The sequence below is a fragment of the Leishmania martiniquensis genome, chromosome 7 (assembly GCF_017916325.1).
Source record: "Leishmania martiniquensis isolate LSCM1 chromosome 7, whole genome shotgun sequence".
NCBI lineage: Eukaryota > Euglenozoa > Kinetoplastea > Trypanosomatida > Trypanosomatidae > Leishmania > Leishmania martiniquensis.
In genome coordinates, this window is record NC_090142.1 from 237,501 (window position 1) to 261,647 (window position 24,147).

The window sequence follows — 24,147 nt, forward strand, 5'->3', positions numbered from 1 at the left end:
GACGGCGCCGATCACGGAAGGGATTTCTTCGGAACGCCGCCGTCCTCCACTGCTTCTCTCGACCTTCTCGCCCCTAAGCCCCTTTGTTGCTTCTTAGCCTTTCAGGTGAGGGAATCCGCTCCTCTTTGCCCCCTTCCCCCCTCGTCTTCGTTGCACTCTTTGGCGGCCGTGGCGCGGTGGCGCCCTCCCTCCCCCCTTTCCCCCATCCTCCTCCTCCTCTGGACGAATTCACTGGATGCCTGCGCGCGTCATTTCTACGGATGCCTGGATGCCGGCATGCACAACCATGAATACGCTGGTTGATATCTGTCCTCCTCATCTCTCGCCTCGTGACTCATGGGGGAATACAGCGAAGGCGCAGACGGTGAAAACATGCTTACCTGTGTATACGCAGGTGGCCCTACGCATGCGGATATATCTGTGTAGCTGATGCAGATGGCGCTTGTGCTTGAGTGTGTGTGCGTGTGGAGAGGTATGCACTTGACGTGTGTGCTCGGGAAAGAGAACAAAGGCAAACGTGGATCTCCGCACAGCGGACGCCCGTGCCTGCCACGACATGCGGGCAGAGGCCCAACGGCGAGCACGCATTCCGCGAGGAGGAGCTGCGAAATCGGGGGCAAGAGCCAACACGAGGGCACTTGTGTGCCGGCCTAAAGGTCGGTCCTTTCCTTCTCTTCTATTTGCTGTGCTGCAGGATCGTCTCAGGCGGTCTCCATGAAGTGTAGACGCCGGTGTCTGCGTGTGCGTGCATGAGCGTGTGTGTCAAGTGGCGTGTGCCAGGCCCTTGTGTTCACGGAGAGCGACTCCTCTCTCCTGCTTCTGCGCTCCTTCAACACTTAGGTGATGCATTCGAGTGCTGCAAGTGAAGTCGCGCGCCCATCTGCTTGATCACGAGAGGGAGTGAGAGGGAGAGTGTTCTGCCCTGACGCTCTCCCGTCCCTGATGGCGTCGTGCTCAGCGAGACGGCTCTGGTGGAGGGAGGAGGGGCACGAGAGCACACAAGGCGACTTCGCCAACACTCTGGCAACGCCTCGTCACTTGCCCCTCTCCCTCTGCGCTCGCCTTGCGTTGAATCGCCCCGTCGGCTGCTTAGCTGACAAAGTAAATCAGTGTCTCTCTGTGCGTGTTCTGGATAACCATACACGCACACGCGCGCGCACACACACACACATGGGCAGATCTGACCTGCGTGAAACGATTCCTTCCTCCCTCCGCTTCCTCCTCCTCGTCCTTACATTTCCGCGACTTCCGGGTATTATTTGGGCGCACCGTACGGCACGGCACCCGATTCCCTTTTCGCTTCTTGGTGGGCGTTTGGGGTGCGTCTTGCACACCCACATACATACGCACCCACACCCTCCCACCTCGCCTCCGTGGCTTACCGGCTGTCGTCCGCTTGGCCTCTGCTGCCATTTCCTCTATTGCTTCGTTTCTGCTGCTTCGCTCCTCGGCAATGCGGGCAGTGCACTTCCAGAAATACCCCTCCCCCTTCCCTCCCCTCCTCCCTCTCCGCACCTTTCGCACATCCCCTCTTCTCCAACCACTCCTCCCTTGTACCAGTACGCATTCCCTCTCACTCTCACTCTCTCTCTCTTCCCCCTTTCGCTATTCGAGGCGCACCTCTTCCCCCTCCCCCTCGACACACGCACACACGCACACACACAGAGAGAGAGGGGGGAGACACCACGAACCGCAGGTCAGTCTCTTTCCCCTTTTTTGTTTCGCTTTGCACAGCACTCCCCCTCCCCATTTCGCACCTTTTTCTTTCCCTCACGAGTACGCACACACACACGCACACACACACATAACCATACGGACAGATAGGTACACACGATCATACACAAACGGGCGAACGCTCTGACGTGGGCATGGACGTTGTCGCTTCGGCCTATTCTTATCTCACTCCCTCCTCCCTCCCTCCCCTTCTTCTTCCTCAGCGAGGCAAATCTTAAGCTGCGTACACGAGAACGCAAACCACGCACACGTTTTTTTATCTTTATTATTGCATTTCGCGCTCACTTTCTCTTTCCCGCTGCTTGTTGGCTCTCTCCCCTCCTTCCTCTTTGATCTTCCCTCCCGCCTTCTCCCCATCCGCGGCGCCCTCGCGTGTTTCTTACTTCTTCCTTGCTCGTTATCTCGCTTCTCTTGAGCGGGTGTGATACGCTGCTGTATTGCGCCCTTTGGGACACAAAGAGAAGGCGGGGAGGGTGGAGGGGAGCTCGCGTGTGTTGATTCGGCGGCGCCGATTTCTTTTTTCCTTTTAAAATTTTCTATAGTTTCCTCTTTTGTTTCCCCCTTTTTTCTCTTGTCTCGGCTACCGGCCTGCCGTTTGCCTGTCTCTCTCTCTGTATGTCAGTGTGTGCCTCCCCTCTAAGCCCCGTGTGTGTTTATGTGTGCGTGTATGCGTGCGCGTACGTACTTGCTCCTCTCTCCTCTGCCATCTCTCTTCTTTCTCGTACATACATCAACCATCACGCACGAGCATCACCTCGGTTGTAGACACATACGCGCGCGCACGCGTCTTTGGCAGCGCCCACGTAACTACGTGCGCTCGTGAAGGCTGCTGCGCGTCTTTCTTCAACGTAGACTGCCAAGCGCTAAACTGAGAGGCCATCTCCTTCGTGGCTGACTCTTCTTAACGACTGCGTGCCTGGTGCTCGCTCGTGACGTGTTTGAATGTGTCAGTTCGAGGGACATCTGTGCCGTACGTCCTTCTTTCGTCTGGCGCGAATCGCCGGCTTCACGTGCTGTTCGCCGTGCACTTGTGCGCTTGGTGCGGACGTCGCCCGTTCGCTGACGTCTACGCGCGCATACCTAAGCTTAGGGGAGGGTGTGTGCAAGGGAGAGTGCTTCGCATTGCTGCGCTCTTCTCATTGCGTATCCATGCCAGCCACCAGCGCCGTCGCTCAGGGGAGCAGCAGCAGCAGCAGGAATAGGAGCGGCGGCTCTGCCAGTAGCGCTGGTGAGAGGTCGCCCGCGTCGCCCTCATCGTCTTATGGCGAGACGCCTGAGGCTGATCACTCTGGATCGTCCTACTCGGCATCGTCGTCGTGTGCGTCGGCCTCGCCGCACGGAGGCTCGCAGAGTCTGTATGAAGACGATGGGTCGATGCTCATCTCTGTGGAGTACATCCAGCGCCTTTGGCTCATGCGGGCGGCTAGTCGCACACTGCTGGCACCGCTCGAACGCGTGAAGTACGTCATGCAATGCCAAAAAGAGCTCCAACGCATAGGAACTCTTCAGTGCGAGTTCAAGACCGTATGGTCCTGTGTGCGCTACCTCAAGCAGATGGAGGGGACGCGAAGCTTCTGGCGCGGGAATCTCATCCAGGTTGTCTCCCTTCTGCCTATCCTCCTCGCACAGATCTTTATTGCATACCCAACACAGTCTCTCATCTTCAACTCGTGTGCGGTGCATTCCGCGGCAGGCTACACGATCGCTAGCTACGCCGCCCTGCTCGGCGGTGCGCTGGCGGCCACCACGGTGAGCTACCCCCTGGAGTACGCGCGATTCCGCCTTGCCGTCGATGTCAAGTCTCATGCCGGAGCCCCGTACCAGTTTCGTAACAGCTTTGCCTTTTATTCGCATCCTGTCATGAGCGAATGCCCACACTATCTGTATCGCGGCCTCACCCTCTTTATCTTGGGCAGTGTTGTCTACCGGTCCGTGCACAATGTTCTGCTGAGCCTCGTCGCGCCCTATGTCCCACCGGATGACGAAGGCAATGGATGGACCCCGGCAATCATTCAAACAGTGTGCGGCTTGACAGTATCCGGCACGACGACTCTGTGCTTGCACCCGGTGGACCTGGTGCGTCACCGCATGATGGTTGCCGTAATGGAGGACCGTCTGCGCTATTCATCCGCCATGAAGTGCGTGGTCCGCATCGCGGAGAAGGAGGGCATCCGCGGCTTCTTCCGCGGCGGCACTGTCACTTTGGCGAAGATGATGATGGCGACAGGGCTCGTCTTGGCGGGGTTGCCGTATTAGATGCACCCCACTCCCTCTGCGCGGGCTCTCTCGCCCTCTCTCTGTGTGTGTGTGCGCTCGCTATCATCGTCGTGTGCTCTACAACACACTTGTGTGGTAGGCAAATGTGGGTGGGTGGGTGGAGGGCGCGGGGGGGCAGAAGGGGGTGGTGGACTCCACTCACCGCCTTCCCTCTCCGCCCTTTCCTACCCCAACAGCGGCGTACAGGGGACGGGTCACGCGCGCGCGCCTCGGCAGAAGCGCTGCAACATATGCTATTGACAGAGAGGGGGGCGAGGGTCCCTCTCTCGCTCTCCCTTTACCTCTCCGTCTCGCTCTCTCGCTTGCTCGTATGGTCAGCTAGCTGTTTTACCGTGACGCCATGCGCACATCCACGACAGCGGCGTGCCGTGTCGTTCCCCTGCTCCCCCCCTCTCTCTCTCTCTGTGTGTGTGCGTGCGCACGAAGGTGAGGGTGGACGACAGCGGCTTCCTTTCCTTTCCCGTTTTTCACATTTCTCGTTTATTTTTGTGTCTGACTTCGCCAAGTCGCCCCGTCTCGCCCCCATTTTTCCGCTGCGGCTGGCTTAGGGTGACTTGGCGGAAGCTGAGGGTGACAGATAATGATGCCGATGGTGGTGATGCTTGCTGCTGTTGCTGCAGAGGGTGTATGGGAGGAAGTGCGTGAAGCGTCAGATGGCTTGACAGGCAGGCAGGCTTGTGGTTGGCTCGCGTACTCGTGTGGAGATAGAGAGTCAAAAAGAAAACGTTGCTGCTATTCGAGCACGTTTCTGCGTGTGCGTGTGGGCACGCCTGTATGTATATGCGGGTTTTCGCGCGTCCCCCCTAAACCACCTATAGTCGTGTGTAGACAAGTTCGGTGGCACACACACACACGGATACACGCATGCGCGTTTGTGCTACAGCCGTGACGCCGCTGCGGTCACGGCTCGCCTTGACTTTTCCGCCTTCGACGTGGTCCCGTCTTCGTCTGCTCCGCCCCTTTCTCTAATCCCCTTTCCGCTCTTCCATACGCTTCCACTGCTTTCCATCGACCACCCTCACACATTGTCGTCGTAGCGTAGCGGCGCGTCCCCCAAAGCTAACTTCCTTGGCCCCTTGCCAATTCCTGAGTGGGGGGGATAGCGCACCTCGCAGCGGCTGCTGCAGCGCCTCGCTGCCCACCGGCACACTTGCCTACCCATAAATTTGTACAAGGGCCAAACATACGCACGCCACCACATAGATCTACTGCAAGCACCCTGTGCTGTACAGTGCCGCACCGCTCTAAAGGCCATGTCGATCGCGGCGGACCCTTCAGTGTCGGACTCTATCGCCTACTTGCAGGACTTCGTCAAGCAATCAGGTTCATCCACGCGTAATGCGCTGCCACAGGAATCACCCGACACCTTCCGCCCAGGTCTGCGCGACTCACCTCTTGCGGAGCGCCGCTCTCTGCCAAACATATCGATTCTGAGCCACCGCAGTAGTAGTGCGCCGCCGCTCGACGCCCGCGGCAGCCTTCGGCGTGACAGCGGAGGCGAGGACGGGCACGCGAGCATTGGAACCGGCGCGACGTACGCTGCAACCGGCCCCCTCGGCAGTGGCAAAACTTTCGTGTACAGCGCGAACGACTGGCGACGCGCCGGCGTGCTGAAGGGCACATCACCTCTCCAGGGCTCGTGGGCGGCAGCAGCGTCGACTAGTGCCGACTACTCGCCGCACATTCGAAACACCGCTTCTGCGAGTGATGGCAGAGCCCATCTGAGCCGCCTGCCTTCTTCTCTTAGCGACAGCACCGTATCGAGAAGCGCTGCTTCGGCTGCTTCCGCGGCACCGTCATCCCGCACGATGTTCCGCTACGGGAAAGACTCTGCAGGGCCGCCTTCCTCTTTCCGCAGCTATTCTTACTTCTGCAGGGGTGCAGCGGGGGGCGGCGGGGGGTGGGCAGCGTCGTCGCCGCCTCCCGCGTCAGGGTGGGAGCGGCGCCGCGCTTCATCTTTATCGCCCCCGCAGCTGTACCGTCGAGCGAACTCCGCGGCGGTGACACCTTCAGCCCCACTTGGGTGGCGGCATGCGTCCACACCGCCACCACCCATCTCCGGCCGAGGGTCTTCACTATCGTCGCTACTATGGGGATGGAGAGACCACAGCGGAGGGGGTGCGTATCGCGGCATCGCCACAGGAGCGTCACCGTCACCGCATTCGCCGCCCAGGCACAGGCGCACATTGCCGTGGGAGGAGGACTCTGCGCAAGGCTTGTGTGCGAACCGCGCCCCTGCGTCGTATGCACCCCCGGCAGCCCGCGCGCCGCGCCGCGACGCCGCCTACGAAGAAGTGAAAGAGGAGCCGAGCTCGCAGTGGTCGGGCCCGCCGTTGCGGCGGCCACCGCTCGCACCATCGGCGACAGGTGCCACCTCGACAGCAACGCCGCTGGCCGTTTCGGATGGTCGCGTTGTGCACTCAGTCCAGCCAGTTGAACTCGCCAGCGGCCATAGCGCCGACGAGCACGCTGCCAACATCCACCGCATCGCACGGTATCTGAAGGACTACTATGCCAGGGAGGCGGGGGAGAAGGAGCGCGGCGTAGAGTCGCTGAGTGCCGAGGACGTGGCCGGGCTGGTGCAGTGCTTCTACGTCGACCTCTACCGCACAGTGCGGCAGGCGCGGCAGGCAGCAGGCCTGGAGACGTCATCCTTCCAGGTCGAAGACCCGACGGAAAACGTGATCGAGAGCATCGCACCAGCGCCGCCGCCACCACCACCACCACGACCGCTGCAGAGAGAGCGGGCGGATACCGACGCACAAGAGCAGGGGCCCACCGCATTCTGCCGCTCGGCCTCGGCACCTCATCCGTGCAAGCCGTCCGCAGCCCCTGATTCAGGAGGAAGGGCGGAGAAGGCGGATGGTCATGCGCTGTGTGATGCCGGGGTGCAGGCACCGCTAGCCACCACCCTTACCTCACGTCCTCCTGCCGCAACAGCCTGCGCCACCCGGCAGCCCTCTGATAATGCGACCCTTCCAAGTCAACCCTTCGTCTCTGCGTGGGCGGAGGATCAGCAACGACGTGCCACCGCGTTCGGCGCTCACCACGCGCTAGCGAACGGCAGCGCGACCTCAGATGTAGGGCCAACCTGCCGCGCCCCTAACTCTCAGCTCGCCTTCAGCGGCGGCGGCACGCACCCCGTTCAGATTATCACGGCTCGGCTGCCAGCCTTTCGCAACGACGACACCGCCACCATGGGCGACGGGCACCCTCCTCCGGGTGATCGCAGACCATCCGCTAAGTCGCCGGCGTTACGCACCGCCGCCGGCACGCCCCCTGGGTCGCGTGTTCGCAGGGAGGCTGGCGCGCGTGGCAGCTCTACCAACCGAGCCGCCGCGGAATGTGGTGCGCTGCCACATAGGCTCGAAAAAGTAAACAGCGATACCGCATCCTCTTTGGCTCTGGCTGCCATGCCGTCGCCGCCGTATCGGCATCCGCGCCGCGTCGTGGACGCCGCGGAAGCAGCGCCGTCGCGAACGATGGTGCAGCACCACAAGTTGCCGCCTTCTCAGCAGCAGATGATCTTCGGGACCCCACACCGCCCTCCCTTGTCTGCACCAAACGGATTTGCCGCTGCGCTGTCGCCTTGGGCTCGTCACCGCCAAGTGGACACGAACAATCGCGGGCAACGCCGCCTTCATGAGCGGCAAGGCGCACCCCTGCGGGCTGGTGGCGGTCGAATGCGGATGCGAGACGGGTATGTGGACAGCAGCAGTGACAGCAGGAGCAGCAGCGGTGGCGGCAGCGTCTCTCACGAGCGCAGTCGCGACGACGGTGAGACGCGCGGGCGCGGCGGCTGTAAAGACCCTGGAAGCGCTGCAGGCCGGGCGACACTCATGGCGACTCAAGAGCCGACAAGTGGCATTGTGAAGCGACCACTCAAAGATCTCATGCCGCTATTGCGCTCTCGTGGCACCCTGGTTCTCAAGCACATCCACAACTCTCGCCGGCCGCACCTGCGCCGATTCCAAATCCTCGACTGCGTGGCCACATACAACGGTAGTGAGGTCCTCATGCCGCACCTCACGTGGGCGACGCCGGCGGAGGTGTGCGGACACGATCGATCGCCCCGTGCGAAGCGGTCGAAGCACGGGGTACCGCTACCCACGGGGCTCTCGTTCTCCCAGCAGGAGGTTCCGTACGAAACTGCGCTGAACCTCCACCAACTAGAGGCCGTGTACGTCGGCGTTGGACGCGGTATCACGGAGGCGTACGTGACGCTGTTTTATCGTACCCGGGATAGCACTAGCAGCCGAAGCAGCAGAGGCTCTGGTGGCGGCGGTAGCGCCGCGGTGCGTGATCACGTAGGCCGTCCGGTGGCCAACGGCATGTGCGCTGTCTTCGTCTTCGCATCCCGTCCGGTGGCGGTATCGTTTTTGTGCGAGGACGATAGGCAGTTGTGGGTGGGAGCCTTGATGGGTGTGGTGGAGCGCAACCGCACCTTGCGGACGTGGCAGGCAGGCAACTTCACGGCAGAAAAGAAGGCCGTTACACATAGCCGTGCAGGATGGGCTGCTGCGCCTCACTGATGCGTGTGTGCGCAGGTACGGCGCTGCGTGCTGCTGCTTTGCCGGGGTGTTTAGTGGCTCGACGGTCTTATCACCTCCTCCTCCACCCCTCCTCTCTCTCTTTGCGCGTTTCTCCTCTCCCTTCATCTATTTGCTGCTTTCCCGTTTCCCACCGTCATCGTCACCTCGACAGGCGTGCGGGCACGCGAGCCGCGCGGCGAACTGTGTACGGACCCCCCTCCCTCACGGCCTTGCGTAGTCGGCCCCCTCTTGGTCCCCCTTTTTACCTTTTCCGCCCCCCTCTCTCTCCCTGGCGTTATCGGTTCGGAGGGGCGCATCTTACGCTCGACAGGTCTGCGTTGTACGCTTTAGGTGCGCAGCTGTGCACAAACACGCATACACCCACGGTTATACACCAGCAGAACTTGTTACGGTAAAGCGCACGCGATTGTCTCTAAATTTCTTCGCGTGCTCTCTGCCGGTGCACACTCCTTCGTAGTGCCTCACCTGCTTCTCTGTGAGACTCCGCAGGGGCTTCGCCACGTGCACTATGGGTGGGAGGACCGCATCTTTTTTTTCCTCTCTTTGGGGCGTTGGTGATGGTATGCAAGAGGTTGGGGAGGTACAGAGGGCGCGCTGTCGAGCAATACGCGTGTGCACACAACTTCTGTCTCCTCCATTGCCCCATGTCAAGGGAATCTCTTCTTCCCTCTGCGCCGCCACGGGTGTACTCACACTCCTCTTTCACTCGTAGGTGTGTGTGTGTGTGTGTGCGCGCCCCCCCTCCCCCTGTTCACGCCATCTCATCGCTCTCTCCCTCTCCCTTGCATCCTCTGCCTCCTCCCTCCGTCTCTCCCCCCCGCCAGCACACCAGCGACTCGCCCTCTCTCCTCGCTCTCTTTTTGTACCCCTCCCCTCCCACCCGCCTATACGAGGGGAGAGGAGCGGGGACCGCAGGCGTGCACTACCACCACCACCGTTGGTGCAGGAGCACGTCTACTTCCCCCTCCGTCGCAGTACATAAGATGGAGCGGAAGCGTCTGAACGGGGCAACGACAACTACCCCCCCTCAGCCATGAGATCAGCCCCTCACGTCTCCCTACTCCTCTTCCTCACTCCTGCCTACAAAGCGGACGAAGACGTAGGATCCCATGCCCTCCACGCGGCAACGGACATCTCGAAGTGCGAAAACGCAAGAGGGGGAGAGCGGCGTGTTGCCATCAAACTGAATCGTAAAACTTACACGTACACTGACTCACACACTTACACACTTAGTCGGGCTAGCTCGACCGCGCTTCTTCTCTCTTTCTCTCTCTTTCATATTTTTATTTGATCCCCTTACACCGACGTACTGGGGGGCTGGCTGGGGGCGAGCAGCCGTGAGGGAAGCGAAGCTCACGCGTGCACAGGGCCTAGCCTCATCCCCTTACAACAGCGACGAAAGAGGCATCCATGGGACTTTTCTCTCTCCCCCCGCTTCCTCCTCTCTGTGCGCGTGCATCAGCCATCGCGCGCGCGCTCTCTATCGCCTTCTGCTCGTTCATATCCCTTCAACTGAGCCTCTTATACGGCTCACACGACGACTCCGCCATGGTTTCCTGCTGCCGCGTTGGCTTCGCTTCGTGCTGCGTCTTCACACGCATCCCGCCTTCACCCTTCCCCTCAAGCACCGCCGCGCCGTTTCGAGGCTTTTCTGCACTCTCCGCAATGCGCCAGCTACGCTGCGCTCCCTGTTTTGTTAAGGCCTCCTCCGTCACCTCCCTGATGATCCTGGGCAGCATCCATCCGTGCGTGACGCCAACGTGGGGATGCAGTGCCCCCCTCTCCCTCCACACACATACACACACTTCTGTGTGGGGTGATGGAGGCAGCTGCACGCCGCCTGTGGTCCGCCCCGCGTACGAGCTGCACATTCGTTGGTGTTTGCGGGCGGCGGCGGCGGGGAGAGGCCGAGCTGGGCTGGACTGGCGGCTGTGTTGCAGCGACGTGCGCTCGTGTGAATACTTCTATTCCCTCGCGATGAGTCGTGCGGGCGACTCGGCAACGTATGCTCATTCGCCGCTGCTGCGTGACGGCCCTGCTGAGTGTTTCCCTGACCCTTACGCCTGCGTTATGGATGGGGGGTGAAATTGCAGCAGGGCGAGTGGCGCCGGGGCAGTGCTGGCCTGTCTCCGGTTCCTCGGCAGAGTCACCGCAGGGCAACAGATGCGAGTGGGCGGTGGTGGCACGCGCGTGTATCACCTCTGATGTGTGTGCGTGTAAAGGGACACAGCTGAAAAAAGCGCGAGGAAAGGCTCTCCCCTCTCTTTCTCGTCACTCCCTCCTCTCCCATACCCGCAGCCCACCCCCTTTTTTCTCCCTTTCCATGCGTGTTTTCTCTTCTGCTCTCTTCAGCTCACACGCACTCACTTATTACTATCGGCACCCGCAAGCTCGAGTCCCTCCTCTCCCTCCACACAGGCTCACATACAACGCCTGCCTCTCTATCGCGACACGCTCGTGCTCAAGGACGTGTAATCAATCTTCAGTGGCACCCGCCCGCGGGTACGCACCTTGCGCCAACGCTGCGCGTGTGTGTGTGTGCACGCGCTTCGCTCCGTTGCGACGAAAAGACGCAGAGGACGAACGGTCCCCCCCCAGTGAAAGCGCCGGTGGGGAGAGGGACGAGAAGACGCAGATACAGTCGCAGAGAAGAGCGAGGCCGGGCGGCAGGGACGAGCCGCGACGCGATCGAGGGCTTCTCCCTCCACCTTTTGACGAATTGAAAGCACGGGGGGAGGGGTCAGACGAAAGCGAGTATACGTGCAGAAAAAAAAGGTGCGGGCAAGGGAGCATGCCGGCACCTGCACAACTGCCCACACGTACAGATACGATATTCTATTAGCGGAAGTGGGGGGCAATTAGAAAGAGGAGGTGAAGCGGGTGCTGCTGCGGGTGCTCGTTCGCCGTAACCGCGATCGTGTTGTGCTGCTCGCTGCGCCCGTGTGTGTATGTGTGTATGTGCATGTATACACACATATCTATACATATCGGCTTCATTGATTCTCCCTCTTTCTTGTTCGTGGTGCATCGCCGTTTTCTTGCGTCTTGGCTTTGTGTGGTTGGGTGCCGTCGCACCTCCTCCCGTTTCGCCCATCTTTTTTTTTCTCCTGGGCCGCTTTTTCTTCCGCTGGTTCTCTTCTGCGGATTCTCTGCGTTGAGTCCCCCCTCCCCCTCCCCCCTCTCATCTCTCTTTTCCTTCATCTCATCATCTGACCTTTTCGTGTGCCCAGGCCTCCCCCTCTCGCCTTTCTCCGACTCCTTCGAAGAATTTGTTTTCCCGCCTTCAGTCGCTTCGCCGCGCCCAGCGCGATTGCCCTTGCGAGGCGGATAGCAGATCCGATCACACGTGGGCAGAGGACATCTACACACCCTATCGCTCGTTCGGACTGTATCGCCGTTTGACCTATACTCCTCCCCTCCCCCCTTTTCGCACTTTCTTTTCTTGCTCGTGTGCACCTGTGGCTTGTGTGCTCTGGGACTGAAACAGCTCTCGCGCCTTCCTCTCCCTCCAACACTCTTCGCCCCATCTGCTTAGTATTCTTTGGTGAATATTTGTCCAGTGCCTGTGTGCGCGTGTGATTGAGCGCGTCTCTTTGCCTCTCCCCCTTTTTCTTGCGCTGTGAACTGTCCGTGTGTGTGTGTGTGTGTGACAGCTGCCATCCTTTGTTTCTCCATTGGTTTCTATGCGCGCCTTCCTCCCCTCTCTCGTTGTTCTCTGCGGTTGACTGAGGCCCCCCTTCCCTCTTGCAGATTCCATCTTGCACTCGATTTTGTCGCTCCCCCCCTTTTTTATTCGTTGCAGCTCTGTGGCAGTCAGACGGCGACACTTCTTTTTTTTTCTCTCTCCCTTCGGCCTTCCTGTCGCGCTCTCTTCGTGCACTCGCGCGCCTACAGACCCCTCCTTTTGCTGAAGGATTCCCACCACCACCACCCCTTTTTTTTCTTCACGGGCGTGTTCCCCCCTCTCTCTCGACTTGCACATCAGTACGGTCAGACTCGCAACGGCCCTTTTTGACTTTGTGCTGAAGTGGACGGCGCACGTGCATGTGCGTATGTGTGTGCGCGTGCGCTCATAGGTGTACACACAGACACACAAGCTCATCGCTTCAGACAGTCTCTCAATCCCTCGCTCACACTTGTAGCTCTCTCGCTCGAGCACCCACGTACGCGCCAACTCGAGCGTCAGTGCGAGGGAAGAGGGAAGGGGGTGAGGGAGAGTGTGTGAGAAGCTGCCGATTCGCGCGCGCAACAACCCCATCGGAGAAGACCACATTTTTGGGCCGCGCTTTCTCTCCACGACGTTGCACCGCGCTGACGCCTCAGCGCAAGTTTCCATGGCTGCAACGCAGCGCAGTGTTGCGCTCCATGCCTTGCCACCGTTGGGGTCGCCCACCTTCGCCGACGCGGAGGGTTGCGAGGTGGCAGCGGTGTCGGCCCTGGCGGCGCTGGCTGATGTGACACAACATCATGGTGTTGTCCACTCTCCCGCGACGCCGGCGGTGGTGGGGACGTTTGCAGCCTTTCTGCACCGCATTCAATCAGCTTCGCCCCACCCGAGCCAAGCTGTGCCGCTGTTGGGCAGCCAAACAGCACGCACGACGCCGCGCTCGAGGAGACGCGACAAAGTGGTAGGCAACGGCCAAACACCTCTTCCAGTCCCTGTAGCACCTCTGCTGCAGCTGCTGTCACCAGCAGACAGCGCGTTACACTCTGCGTCGTCTCTGCCATCAGCATCGACACCACCGCCGCCGTACGTGGAGACCTCAACTCCGCAGGCAGCCTTTGGCACCGGGACCTTCGCCCCTCCGCCGGCACTCGTCAGGCACGTGCGATTACCACTGCGGTGGGCGGCCGTGGCGGCAAGGAGGCGGTGCCGCGTCGCCGGTGACGAAGTCGAGCACGCGGATGGCTTGGCTTTGGAAGCGCTGTCGCCGACCCCGCTTCCGGTGCCCGCTGCAGGTGCGCGTTCATCATCGCTTTCGCACGCGCCGCAGCACGGCGCTCCGTCATCGGGGTCTCATGCCACAACATGCAGCTCCCCTCTCGCGGACGGTGAGGTGACTCTCGTCAGCGACCACGTGGACGCGGTGCTACCGGCGTGGGCGTACCTATCTTCGCACATCGCCGACGCCGTCCAGCCGACACGCGTCATGTCAGCCCCCACTAGCACTCTTCCGAGGGGCGAGTCCTTCACTGAGGCCCCGGCGGTGGGCAGCCAACACCACCGCAGCCACAGCGACCACAGCAGCGCAGCCAGCTCTCTGGTCGGAGAGGGGCTTTGCCCGCCCTCGCTGCGGGCGACGGCTTCGGCTAGTAGGGACGAGTATGTGGATCGGCAGTCGTGCTTGTACCCGAGCGAGCTGGCGGAGGCTTGCGCACTGGCACAGCGACGGCGATCGGAGTCGAAGACAGTCGCTGTAGCTGCATCGGCGTTGAGCTCTCTGCACCTGCTCCGGCTGGAGCTTCAGGTCGATGTGGAGCAGAGTTCACCCACGCTGAGGAACGCGGCGCCAGCTGAGCGGCAGAGCCTGCTGGACCAAGCCCTCGCTGAATTCACGGTGACGGGCGTGCTGCCGACGACGGTGCTGCGGGGCGTGCTGAATGACGCTGCGCTGCGGCTGTTGGCGAGTGTGGACGATCTGGTGCTGCGACGGGTTGCCGGGGCGGCGGACTTGGCTACTCAAGCAGAGGTCAAGCCTCACGACGGCGGCACACCGAGCTCCTCGGCAGCACCCGCAACCACCGCTCAATCCTGTTGCCACCGTGTCGTGCCGCTCAGCTTACATGCCCGCACGCTTCAAAGGAAGCCACGCACCGCGGCTACGGCCATGGCGGGTCGACTGCCGCTAAGCACGTCTGTGCTCTCTGCAACGGCCTCCACCGTATCCGGCACGACCGACTCGCCGCTCCGTATGCCGACGGGGCCTACCATCCTGCTCACGCGGCTGATCTTGACGGTGCTTGTGCATCAGCAGCAGACTCTCGCGACATTCACCGCTCCTGAGGCGCGAGTGGTGCCGGCAGTGCAAGAGGGCCAGGCGCCGTTGACAAACGGACAGGATGGAGTGGGGGCACCAGCGGCGTCGGGGGCTTGCTCCCCGTCTTCGTCCGAGACAGACGCGACTGCGCGGATGGATGACAACGCCGCCGTGTCGTTGGCGAGCGCCATCATACCGCATCTCTTCCCCTTCAGCTTCGCATTGTCGCGCTTCACGAAAAAGCTCTCTCTCTCAAGCGCTGTAGGCTACGAGGCGCTGCGTACTGAAGCAGCGATCATAGGCGCTGCGGGTTTATGCGGCTCTGCCGCGGGGGCTGCGGAGGAAGACGCTGCCGCCGCCGCAGCGGAAATCTCAGAGACGCGGGTGTCAGAGTTCGGTGACGGCGCAACTGCGACGATGATGGGGGCTGGCACACGCTCGGCTGGCGTAGACACGCCGACGCAGCCGTGGACGTGGCAGGACATCGCTGTTAGCGCGGTGCGAGCGATGTGCGGCTTGCCAGAGCTGAAGTCGCTTCCAACGCCGGCGGCAATGATGCCTTTCTTCTCTTCCCCGTCGACGTTTTCGCAGGCAGCGTGCTCAGTGGCTGCAGGGGTTGCCGAGACGGCAACCAGGTCCACTACGCTCACCCCACAGTTGATGTCGGAGCGCTGGCGGCCGAGCAATACGATGGTCGCTGAAGCGACCACCGCTGTCACGACGGTGGCAGAAGGCGTCGGCGTTACCGCTGCCGCTGATTCCGTTCACGCCAGCGAGGCAGTGATCGATCCCGCGGCGGACCAGGGAGTGGAACGCGAGTGCCATGGGCCGAGCCGGCTCGCTGAGGAGAACCAGGAGAAGGTCGAGATCGGCGCCGGCAGCGCCATCGATGATTCGCCGCGGCGCTGGGAGGCGGATAAGGCGACGGCGGCGCTGACGAGTGTCGTAGAGGCCGTGCACTGTCGTGTTGGAGCGCTTTGCGGGCAACTGAAGCTGCTGTCAGCGTTCATGGAGACAAGCGAAGCTGAAACGGAAGCCGGCGATGGAGACGCCGACGCCGGCAGTAACGGCGCAGCCAGCTACGGCGGTGCTGATAGCAGCGTGAAGCAGCAGAAAGAGGCACCTGAGGGCCTGAGGGGTACTGTGGTCCCTGCTGCGACCTACTGGACTTCAAAGACAGACACTGCTCATCTCCGCCGTTGCGCCGGCGACCATGCCTGCCTGGAGAGCGTCACGGAAGCTGCTCAGCAGGTGCTTGTGTGTGGGCTGATGCTCTTGACAACCACCGGCCTCTCGGTGTCCGAACCTGCTGACAGCGGCGGGGCGATTTCCACGACGGAGAGGGCGACTGCCGGCGACTCTGAGAAGCGAAGGGCAGGCTCTCGCATCCTCCTCCTCTCCCTGCTCGCCACCGCCGAGGGCAGCGGTGGCAGCTCCGTGGAGCACACGTGCGGCACTGCGCACGAGCTGAGACGCTGGCTCTCCGTGTACGAACGCTACCTCTCCGAGTATGTATGTACCCCACTGGAGCAGCTCGAGAGAAGCATGACGGAAGCCGTCAGCGGAGCCGCCGCGACAACGAGCGCCGCTACGGCGGCATCCATGATCCGCGAAGACGGCAACGGAAGCTGGGGTAACGTGCCAAGGACCACGCGTCGCGTGGTCCCTGGGTCAGTGACACTGGTAAAAGAAGCGCGCCGCCACCACCGCCACCGCCGCCACGCTGCGGCCGTGAAGGCCTCACTGGGTGACGAAAAGTGGTATGGCGCGCGGGTGGCCGAGGAGGCGAACGGGTCCGACGCTGACTCCCCAGTGCTGCCTGCCTTGTCCATTGCGAGGGCCACTGTGCGGCTCTGCCGCACTATGGCCAGGACGTCGGCACCGCCTCTCGATGGGGCCAGTGCTGCTTCGAGCAAGGAACTTTTGAGCCACCAGCCCACACCCACCACCGCCACCGGCCGCCGTGGTGGGGCTGCAGTGCCCGATACAGGCTCCCTACACCAGCTTCACTGCCACCGGCGCTGCCGCTGCATCTCGAATTCGCCTTGCGCCTTTATGCTTACGGTCGGTGCCACCGCGGACAGCGCTCGCCCCCTGCACAAGCGCATTGCCGATCTTGTGGACACCATTACCAGTGTGCTGCGACTGCTAGAGGCAGAAGAGCGACGGTGGGCAGCGCTGCAGGGGCCAGTCGCGGGCTTGCAAGGACACTGGCGCGACATGTGGGCGATCATCAATGAGGAGCGTGCCCAGTGGTGTGAGATGGCGCAGTCGTCGCTCTGGGCTTTGAGGGGGCAGATGCGAAGCACGCTGGCGATGGAGAAGTCACTCGGGTTGTCATTGGTTGAGGTGGAGGGAGTCACTGCTGTCGCCGCTGCTGCTAACGCTGACCCTGCTGCTGATGCACTCGCTGCTGAGTCCACGTCTGCGTTAGCGGCGACCGTTGAGCTTGAGGAGCTCACCTCTCCAGCAAGGGAGCCTGACGCGTTCAGTCGGCGTCGCGTTGCCCTGCAGCCCACGCGGGCGCCGGTAGCTGCCATGCTGTTAAAGCCAAATTTTGGCGAAGCCGGCTTGTTCCCGGCGCCGTCGCCCTTGGGGCTGTCACCGGAAGCTGTGACGGAGGAGTCTGCGGAGGAACGAGCCACGGCGGGCGCGGGCAAAGGCTTGGAGGTGGCGGGGGAGGAGACGCCGGTGTCGCCAGCGCTGTCGACCCCGTCTCGAGAGTCACACATCAAGCAAGTGGAGCCCGAGGCTGAGGATGGGGGCGAATTGCAAGATGCGCTTCTTGACGAGGCCGCCATGGTCGAGGACAGCGAGACCTGTGAGCAAGGAGGCGACAGCATCAAGGCGTCGGCCGAGAAACTGTGTGACAAGCCCACGGCGACCGCGAAGGCAGCAACGCCATCTCCGCCACCTCTCCTCTCCGCCGCAGCGTTCAACCGTCTCACCACTACTCCGGGGCAGAAGCACATGCCCCAACACAACCAGTCAACGCATAATAGACACGCGAAACAGTCGTGCCGAGCTCGGGCGACGCAGCCGCTGCCACAGGCCCCATCTCGTCGAAAGGCAGCAGGGTCACGCGCGCAGACCTCGCGAAACGACGCTGCACCTGCGGCACCTCTGCGAAGTGCGACAGTGTTGAGAGCGGCATCACGTGGCTCAGCGCGATCATCGCCGCAGTGGGACCTGGTCGCCGATGCTGGTACTGTTGCCGCGGCGGCCTCGGCGGAGGGTAATCTCGCCTTTGCGCTGCACCAACTGCCGCTGCTTCGCACGCTGGCACCGCTGTACGTCGATGGGGCTGTACTCCGCCAGGCCACCCCGTTCATGGCCATCGGTGCAGTTCTGTATCTCCTCCTCCTCCTCTTGTGAAGGCGGCAGTGATGAGGCAGGCCATGCGCGCCGCGGGACCGTGCCCTGTGGTGCCGCTGCCTCACACACGCACACACACACAGGTGTATATGTGTATATGCACCCGTAGGATCAACTTATTTATTTGTCGTTGCTTCGTTGTCTTGATTACGTCCGGGCGATTTGCATCGCAGGGGGCAGGTGGTATAGTCGCCTCTTCGCTCTCTTTTCTTCTCCCCTCCGGATAATGTATAAGTGCCACTGTGTGCCCCGCGACTCTTCCTGCTCCTTCAACGTTCTTCAGCCAGCCGCTCCCGCGCACCCTCTGCAGCGCCGCCAAGACCGCCTGGCAGGCACCCGCAGACCCAATACACAGCAGCCACCTTGCCGGCATACTGCTGGCTCTCCAGCGCCCTCAGCTGGGGATGTGGCACTACCCCCCCTGTTCCCCCCTTTTTTTGGTATCTCTCGCTCCCCTTCGCCTGTTAGGTGCCCCTCCCCTGCCCTCTTCTCCCTCTCTTCGTCCCTCTCCGCGGGGTTCTCCCCACCCAGCAAAAGATTGCTGACCATCGGCACTGTGTGCGTGTGTGTGCCCGTGCGGAGGGGAGAGAGAGGCCGGTGGTGTTCGCAGAGAGGGGGTGGGTGTGGTGGACGACAACCCTCGGCCGCGTCTCTCTCTCTCTCACTATCCCTCTGAGACGAAGGAAAGAGCGACAGGCTGCCCATTGGACCCTCCACGTCCTCCTGCCGATGGCTTGGCGAGTAGCGGAGAGTGGGGCGACGACGGAGCCAGCGTGCTGTCGAGCACCCATCGTCATCGCCGATTGCTGCTTCGTGCTTGTCTGGATCTCTTTCCTGTAACCATTGAGGAGGACAGCAGTGTTGGTGGTGAAGCGTGCCGGTGCTCGGCGCCTCGCTGACATCCGCACCGCCGACACCTCCATCACCAATATGAACGCTCATTTCCCTCTTCTTACCTATTCGCCTCTGTGCCCATGCCCATACACACATACGTATGCGTGCAACTGTCGATTGAAACAGCAGATCGACTCTCTTTGCCCACCTCTTACACACTATTGTCTCCGTAGCTTTAGCCTCTACGCCCATCTCTCTTCGTTGCATCCGCACACACGCGTCTCTCTGTGCGAGCGCGGGCGTGTCTGCTCGGCTGGTGTGTACCTGTGCGCAAGGCCTTGCGGGAGGCGAAATCGAAGCAGACACGTTGCAGCAAAGGGGCAGCGGCAACTCTTTTTGCCTTTGCCTCTGATTCCCCATCACCCCCCTTTCTCCTCCGCTGCCTTGGAGGCTCAGCCTATACTACTCTCGTCGTCGCAGCAGCACACGCGCAACAGCGAACACGCAGGGGGAGAGAGGAAGCGAGAGAGCGAGAGAGAGGGGAAAGAGCGCGATAGAGAGAGAGTGAGGGAACATGAGCCACAAGTACATATTCAAGTACATCATCATTGGCGACATGAGCGTCGGAAAGAGCTGCCTCATGCACCTCTTCACGGAGCAGCGGTACCGCAAAGACCTGCCGCACACCATTGGCGTCGACTTCGGCACAACCGTCGTCGACATCAATGGCGAGCTTGTGAAGCTGCAGATGTGGGACACAGCAGGGCAGGAGCGCTTCCGCTCCGTCACACGCGGCTACTACCGCGGCGCAGCCGGCGCGCTCCTTGTGTACGACATCAGCCGGCGATCCACCTACGCTCACATCGGGACTTGGCTGACCGATGCCCGGGCGAACACGGGCCCCGAGACGGTCTTCATCCTCGTTGGCAACAAGTCCGACCTGAAGGAGGAACGGGAGGTTTCGTACGAGGAGGCGGCCCAGTTCGCAGCGGAGCACAATCTGCTGTTCGTCGAGTGTAGCTCTCTCAACGGCAGGAATGTGGAGGAGGTCTTTTTGTCGACGGCGCGCCGCATTCACGAGAAGGTGAAGAGCGGTGTGATGAGCCCGGTTGATCCCGAGAGCGGCGTTCAACTGCACGCGGCTGCCATCCCCACTTCGACCGCAAACAGCGGCCAGACTGGGGGTCCAGTTGACTTGAGCGCTGGCAATGGTGGAGGCGCCGCTCGTGCGTCGGAGTCGAGCTGCTGCTAGTGGAAGCTCTCCCGGTCCCCCTTCCCCAAGACACACACACACACGCACGCACGCAGAGGTATGCATACTTGCATGCACGCATTCACAGGCAGTCGAGGCAACGTAAACAGTGTGTGCGTGTGTTGAGGAAGGGGATCTAATGGTGCGTGTTGCGCTGTTGTGCTGTATGTGTCTGTTTACGCGTCGTTGTAGAGGGGCAAGGGGGGGCAGTGCTTGGACGGCGCACATCTCCCCGCGTACACATGTGTGGTGCGTGCCGGTGTAACTGTGCAAAGTGGGTGAGAGAGGGCACCGTTGAACAGGGAGAGTGTGTGTGTGTGGGGGGGCAGAGCTACTCGGAGGGGGCTGCATCGGGCGACGGAAGAAGAGTAGTGGTTGCGGAGATGATGCTTAGAAAGCTCCAAGTGAGACGACGGCGACCTGTGCGTGTGTGCCTGACGTGTGTGTACATTGGCGAGAGGCTATTTCGTAATGAGAGCCGTTGCACCCCTCTTCCATTCCTCTCTCCCCTCCTCCCCCCCACGCCCCATCTCTCGCTTCTCGCCTCTCGCCTTCCCACGAGATTTCGGTCCGTCATCGCTCTTCGCCTCGATTGGTTCCACCGCCCTCTTCGGCGTTTTTTTTTTCAGCACCCCATCGGTGGCTCCCTTTCCCTTCCCTTGTTGTCAATTTTTCGTCTGGACTGGCAGAGAGAGAGGGCGAGATAAGGCGAGAGCCACAGAGCCTCGGGCTGAAGTGGAGATGATGACGACGAAGGTGCAGGAAAGGGTGCGCGTGTCTGTGCGTGCACGCATCGCCTCATCCCTCCCACTCTTTTCGGCGCTATTTTTGTCCATTGGGAACGCACATCTCCGCCTCTTCCCCCTGGATTAGCGAGCGTTTTCGCGCATGCACTCTCTTTAATGCACCCGTTGTCCCACACTGTCGCCCCCTTTCCCCCTCAAACACACACACACCGATTTGGTGTGCCCGTGGTGCTGCCAGGAGCAGTCGGGGGGGGGGGGGGAACTGTAGCGGCGAGTCGTAGAGCTGTGTTTCAGCCCCCCCCGCCATGATGCGTGTGTGTGTGTGCTTGTGGGTGGTAGTGGCGAAGGGGGGGAGTGGTGATGGTGCTGTAAGGCGAGTCGCTTCGAAACGGGGGTGATGGAGGGGGGATGGCGGTGGCGTCACATGTACATTTCGTGTCCTCATCGGGCCATTTCTCTCTTTGCTGCTCGCCATACGCCACCCCTCCTCGTAGACCCGTTGTCTCGTCCCTTCTTCTCTGTTGTCCCATCAGTGGCACATTACGTGATGTGTGTGCCCTAACCAGAGTGGCCGTACTGGGGTCGTCACTGCTGCCTGTGCGTGAATATATGCATCAATGCCAGTCCGCATGAATGGGGAACGCGCGCTGATTTGGTGTGGTGCGCGCACGCTTCACCCCTTCCTACCCTCCGCCCAGGCGCCCTCTTCTCTCCATGCCGATGCGATCTCGCTGAGATGTGAGCAGTGGCGCCCAACTCCTGCAGAGCGGCGTCGCCTGGAGGCTGCCACACCACTGCACTAACCTCTCCCCCTCGCCGTTGTCACACACACACACACACAGCTATTCATTCATCACTGTTGAGTAGTTCCACTGCCCTCCCTCCGCTATCTGTGCTGCCCCGTGACGGCCTCCCCCTTTGCAGGTTTGCACCGTCGAGCCTCTCATAGCTGTTGCTGTGCCCCCCCTCCCCCGCAGTCACTGCCACGGTGCTTGCACGGAGGGACGCCCTCACCCCCTACTCACTGCCCAGCGCCATGCCTCCGTCGCAGGTCCGCAAGGATGAGGCGGAGCTTCGCCAAATCGCAAAGCGGTCTCGACTCGCCCGAAAGGAGGCGCAGCAGCGCGAACGGAAGCGGCGTGAGCGTACGCAGCGCGCGGCTGCCAAGAGCGGTGGGGCGGTATCGTCTGCGGCGGAGGCGGCCACGGCGTCTGCGCCAAAGCGAAGGCGAGGGGCAATCGTCCTCCCAGACGAAGTCCAGGAGCTGCGCCAGCGGCTGATGAGTGACGATGTTGCCCGCTCTGCGTCCGAGGCGGGCGCTCTCGATGGAAGGAAGAAGAAGAGTGCGGGGGCGAAGAAGGCGGCCCGCTCCCTCGCCAAGAAGACCGCAGGCGCTGCCTGGGCCAGTAGCCACAGCGCCACTCCCTCTTCCTCCGCGTTAGTTCCCTCCTATCACGAGGAGGTCCACTTCAAGAAGAAGATGCTGTGCGTGGATGTGGTGCTGCACCACGTCCCGTATCAGAAGATCGACATCAGTGAGACGAACACGCATCAGCTGGTGGTCGACACGTGTGGCCACACGAAGAAGTACCGCTTAGTGCTGCCGTACCCAAAGGAAATGCGGTGCGACGCCGCAGCGGCCACGTACGAGTACGAGAACGGCATCCTGCAGTGCCGCCTGCCCATCGTCGACGGCGCCATCCCGGCTGAGCTCGAGGCGGAGAACGAGCAGATGATGGAGAAGATGCGTCAGCAGAGGGCGCTGCGCTTTCGCGTGACGCAGAACGGTGACTTGACGGTACGCACACGGCAGGCACTGCTGACGCCAACGCCCGCTGCCCATGATGCGCTGCTAGCCGCGAAGAAGGCACCTGCAACGCGTGGCTCCGGCGCCAGCAGCGACAACGACGCCATCAGCGCCGGGGCCCACGTGATGGGAGAGGGAGAAAAGACGGCCAACCGCAAGTCTCGAAAGCGCGACCGCGACAACGGCGAGGGGGGCGACGAGGAGACACAGCGGCAGCCCAGGTGTGCACCAGCGAAGGGGGAGGCCACTGATGGCGAGAATGCTGCGCCGAAGGAAGCCGCTGCGACGCGGTCGAAGCCTGACGTCTTCGAGGCAGAGCACGCCAGGGCGATGGAGGCTGCGAGGGTGGCCGCAGCCAAGGTGAGCCTTTCTCTACGCGAGCGTGTGCTGATGGCGAAGAAGGTGCAAGCGAGCCGCGAGGAGCGCCTGAAGACTCGCACGCTCCGCAGGGAGCGTAAGGAGGAGCAGAGGCAGAAGTCCTTTCACCGCGTTTTGGAAGAGCAGAAGCGGCAGCTGCTGACCCGCGCGTCGATGCAGCCACCAGTGTTGCGCCCCGCCCCGCAGACGAAGACCTCCGCCAAGTCTGTGCGCTTCGCCGACACGTGAAGGGGCCTCTGACTCGTCTGCAGGCCCTAACGAAGGAATCGATCAGGCGGCACACGCACAGACGTACCGGCGGAAAGATGGGGAGCGCTATCAGGCACCTGCTGCAAGAGTGCTCGCATGTGGACGCTGCCGAGGGAGACGAGGAGGGGTGGAGGGTGGGGGACGGAAAGAGCACAGCTTCTTAAACGGCAGGGACTAACCCTCCACCCTCCACCTCTCCGTTCAAAACGCTCCGCCGCCCCTGTGCTCCCGATCCGTGTGCCTCTAAGACAACGTAACGCACGCTAATGCGCTCCATCGACTAAGGAGGGCACGAAGAGGCCTTCCACAGAGCAGCCCATTCGCGCATGATCCGACGCCTCCTCTCTTGCGCTCGTACCATTTTCAATGATAATCAACAAAGCCCAGCAACGACTCTATTAGAGGGGTGGGGCGGGGCTGGACGGGGGGGGAAGGGTAACAAGGAGGGCGCGCCGTGTACGTGGGCCTCTGCGCTTCCTCTGCACGCATCCTCCTTCCCCCCTCCCCCTCCTTCGCGTGCTCTCTCTCTCTCTCGCTATCTTCACGTCCTGCCCCCCTTCCCCTGACGGGCGTCGGCGTCTCCAGACGAGCGAAAGGGTGACGATGATGTGGAGAACGGGAGGCTGCGCGGTCGTCGCACTCATCTTGGTACGTTCTAGGGTTCACACACATACACATACACACAGCAAGCAGTGCATCCGTTGCACGACGCGGCATTGCCCTCCCTCGTGCTTCCTCTCGGGGACGCCCTTCTTTCCGTGAGGGCACTCGCATGCGGATATGCCCGTGTATGTGTCTCTCTCTCTCTGTATGTGTGTGTGCTCGTGATGGTGGTTGCCTTCTCCATTGCCATGCCCTGCTGATACCCTCCCTGCTTCTCTTCTGCGCGCCCGTCGAGCCGAGTGCATCCCCGCTTCACTGCGCGTGCGGTGCCGGGCATCGGCACACGCATCTCTACATCAAA

At 61.7% G+C, this 24,147-nt stretch overlaps 5 protein-coding genes across 5 annotated transcripts; all 5 read left to right on the forward strand.

The window, feature by feature from the left end:
• Positions 1-2,883: 2,883 nt before the first annotated feature.
• On the forward strand, positions 2,884-3,990 carry LSCM1_07312 (uncharacterized protein; the record flags this gene model as incomplete). Its single annotated transcript, XM_067324687.1, has 1 exon — positions 2,884-3,990. The coding sequence occupies one exon, from the start codon at positions 2,884-2,886 to the stop codon at positions 3,988-3,990; it is 1,107 nt and encodes a 368-aa protein (XP_067181044.1).
• A 1,274-nt stretch (positions 3,991-5,264) lies between these two features.
• Positions 5,265-8,543, forward strand: LSCM1_07313 (uncharacterized protein; the record flags this gene model as incomplete). The annotated part of the gene is made up of 1 exon (XM_067324688.1): positions 5,265-8,543. One exon carries the CDS (start codon positions 5,265-5,267, stop codon positions 8,541-8,543), a length of 3,279 nt encoding a protein of 1,092 aa, XP_067181045.1.
• Positions 8,544-12,898: 4,355 nt separating this feature from the next.
• On the forward strand, positions 12,899-17,917 carry LSCM1_07314 (uncharacterized protein; the record flags this gene model as incomplete). Its single annotated transcript, XM_067324689.1, has 1 exon — positions 12,899-17,917. One exon carries the CDS (start codon positions 12,899-12,901, stop codon positions 17,915-17,917), a length of 5,019 nt encoding a protein of 1,672 aa, XP_067181046.1.
• A 1,408-nt stretch (positions 17,918-19,325) lies between these two features.
• LSCM1_07315 (uncharacterized protein) lies at positions 19,326-20,003 on the forward strand (the record flags this gene model as incomplete). The annotated part of the gene is made up of 1 exon (XM_067324690.1): positions 19,326-20,003. The coding sequence occupies one exon, from the start codon at positions 19,326-19,328 to the stop codon at positions 20,001-20,003; it is 678 nt and encodes a 225-aa protein (XP_067181047.1).
• Positions 20,004-21,785: 1,782 nt separating this feature from the next.
• On the forward strand, positions 21,786-23,162 carry LSCM1_07316 (uncharacterized protein; the record flags this gene model as incomplete). The annotated part of the gene is made up of 1 exon (XM_067324691.1): positions 21,786-23,162. One exon carries the CDS (start codon positions 21,786-21,788, stop codon positions 23,160-23,162), a length of 1,377 nt encoding a protein of 458 aa, XP_067181048.1.
• Positions 23,163-24,147: the final 985 nt, after the last annotated feature.